Raw genomic sequence first — 2,949 nt, forward strand, 5'->3', positions numbered from 1 at the left:
GACGAGATGAGGGGGGACAGGGACAAATGGAGCAGTCACAATGGGAGGGTTTCTCATAAACAGCTGAAATCACTTTAAATTGACTTACAGAAGCACAGCTTATGCACAGAGAGTACCTGAGGGAGAGGGCTGTCCCTTCACCACACCATTCTTTGTTCTCTCCTCGAAGTTCATCACCTCTTTATAGATGAGCTCTGAGCCAGAGAGACACAGGTGGAGAAAAATAGAGAGATATGAGCACATTTAGATCTCATAAACTCAAAAACACTTTAGCTAAATTAATTATAAATTAATTATATATAAATTATATAATATATATATATATTATTTTCATAATTTATTTGTTATGTATGTATATATATATATATATACACACACAAATACATTATAAAAATAAATATAAATTATAAAAATATATAATATAAATATTAGATGAAAAACTTAAACTTGAAAATTTTTTAATGAAAAGAAAATGAGAAATTTAAGTTTCAGTTGAACATTAAGTACTGAAATTACTAAAACTAAAGCTGAAATAAAAGTTAATTAATATAAATAAGTAAATAAATAAATAAATATAAAAACATGCAAATATATAAAAATATAACATAATAAAAATGGCAAACGCAGATAGCAACTTAAAGCTGATGATATAAAAATAAACTACTTAAAAATTACTATACTGCATTAATACTATAACAGTATATAAATAACACTAGACTCTACAAGGACATTAAAAACTGAAATAACCTACATGTACATTGTATTGAACAGCCAATGGTCTCCACAAGGAAGACAATCTACTCAATATACTAAATCAAGTTTTATTTAAAATGTAAAAATGCAGTAAGGTTTATTTGAGGGCTAGTTTTAGCATCTGACAGAATCGAATCATTATCTCAGTTTAAATAGTCCAGCATAAATATCTCAGTAGCAATAGAAGTCAATGGAAAGTGGCCACCATGATAGAAAAACAACTGTGTGAATGATTTACTGCTTGATCTCTTCATCTGTCTGTGGGCTGTGAGTTATGTCATGTCCACATGCAGAGAGCTCCAAATGAAGGCCTACCTTTCCATTCATCAATCGAGTGTTCCCTCTCATCTAGCTGTTTATCATAGATCTGTGGAGGAGGCTGAGACAGAGACAGAGAGAGAGGAACACATGTAGTCGTTACCCAACATAATCATAAACACTGAGTGTCTTCTGGACAAACATGTCTTAAAGGGATAGTTCACCCAAAAATGAAAATTTGATGTTTATCTGCTTACCCCCAAGGCATCCAAGATGTAGGTGACTTTGTTTCTTCAGAATCATTTTTTACCTCTGATCCACCTCAATATCCAACTGTCGTGAGCGTGTTCACAACATCTGGCGCGTGACACGTGTACGTGCTCTGGCATAGTAGACATAGATATATATAAGTAGATGCCTCATTAGTGACTGTTTCTATGGGCCGCGATACGTTCCAAAATGGCGGACGCGTCAACGTAACTGGAGCGGTCGAATAGGGCATCTATACAAATCTATGATAGTAGACGCATGTGCGGAAGCGATCTGTCGCGCGTATACGTCATTCATTATTTACATAGTGCAGAGAGATTGCGGACGTGTTCACTGGCACTGCGATGATCTAAAGATATTTAGAAGTACAGGTCATCACAATGGAAGACGATTTTTATATATCATCAGACAACGTGGAATTTTTTGCCCAACCGTATTTATTTGACGTCACGCGGCGGATGTTGCGAACGCCAGTTGGATATTGCGATTCAAGCTCAGGACAGTTGGATATTGCGGTGGATTAGAGGTAAAAAAATGATATAAATACTGTTCAGTTTCTTGCACAGACAGATCGGAAGCACATTTCTGCCAAGGAATAAAAAACAAAAAGGTGACTTTTTATCTCACAATTCAGACTTTTTGTTTCTTGCAGAATGGCAAGATATGAATTCAGAATTGCAAGATATAACTTGCAAAATATAAAAAAGTCAATATTGAAATATAAACTCAGAAATTTGAGATATAAACTCGCAATTCTTAGAAAAAAAAAGTCAGAATTGTGAGATTTGAACTCAGAATTCTGAATTTTTCCCTTGCAATTCTGAGTTTATATCTTGGATTTTTTTTTTTTTTTTTGCCATGGAATAAAAAAAAAGTGACATTTTATCACACAATTCTGGTTTTTTTCTATATCGCAATTCAGAGTTCATTATCTCAGAATTTTGATTTCATATCTCTTTATATTTTTTCTCAGAATTCTGAGAAAAAGTCAGAATTGTGATATATAAACTAAGAATTGTGAGGGGAAAAAGTGAGAATTGTGAGATTTAAAAAATGGCAATTACGTTTTTTATTCTGTGACAGAAACTGGTTTCCATACTTTATACATCAGGCAGTATATGTAGTTATATTTATGTGTTTAATAATCTCAAAAAAAAATAGCACATCTGCTCCTGCAGGGTTACTTATTTGATGTAATGCTTTTCATTTCATAAATCATGTTCAGACAACAGCACTACATATGAGGGCCAGACTTGTAATGTGAAATATCTTGATTTACACTACCGGTCAAAAGTTTGGGATCAGAACGATTTTTAATGTTTTTTTACAGGAGATTCTTATGCTCATCAGGCTGCATTTATTTGATCAAAAATACAGGAACAAATTTAATATTGTGAAATATTATTATGATGTAAAATAACATTTTTCTATTTTGATATACATTAAAATCTAATGTATTCCTGTGATCAAAGCAGAATTTTCAGCATCATTACATCAGTCTTCAGTGTCACATGATCCTTCAGAAATCATTCTAATATGCTGATTTATTATCAGTGCTGGAAACTGTTGTGCTGCTTAATATTTTTTTGGAACCTGTGATACTTTTTTTCAGGATTCTTTGATGAATAAAAAATTAAAAAGAAGAGCATTTATTTAAAATAGAAATCT

General features: G+C 32.5%; 1 protein-coding gene across 8 annotated transcripts in view; it reads right to left on the reverse strand.

Annotated features, from left to right (window-relative positions):
• LOC107719076 (mitogen-activated protein kinase 10) overlaps positions 1 to 2,949 on the reverse strand; it is a 44,989-nt gene that overhangs the window by 8,818 nt on the left and 33,222 nt on the right. For all 8 annotated transcript variants that reach the window (XM_016526392.1, XM_016526390.1, XM_016526391.1 and 5 more), the window contains 2 exons: positions 1,069 to 1,132; positions 117 to 194 (listed from right to left, as the gene is read on the reverse strand). In XM_016526392.1, the coding sequence (XP_016381878.1) occupies positions 117 to 194; positions 1,069 to 1,132 (142 nt within the window). The remainder of the gene's footprint in view (positions 1 to 116; positions 195 to 1,068; positions 1,133 to 2,949) is intronic.

Source organism: Sinocyclocheilus rhinocerous, unplaced genomic scaffold (genome assembly GCF_001515625.1).
Source record: "Sinocyclocheilus rhinocerous isolate Xijiao unplaced genomic scaffold, SAMN03320098_v1.1 scaffold663, whole genome shotgun sequence".
Classification (NCBI taxonomy): domain Eukaryota; kingdom Metazoa; phylum Chordata; class Actinopteri; order Cypriniformes; family Cyprinidae; genus Sinocyclocheilus; species Sinocyclocheilus rhinocerous.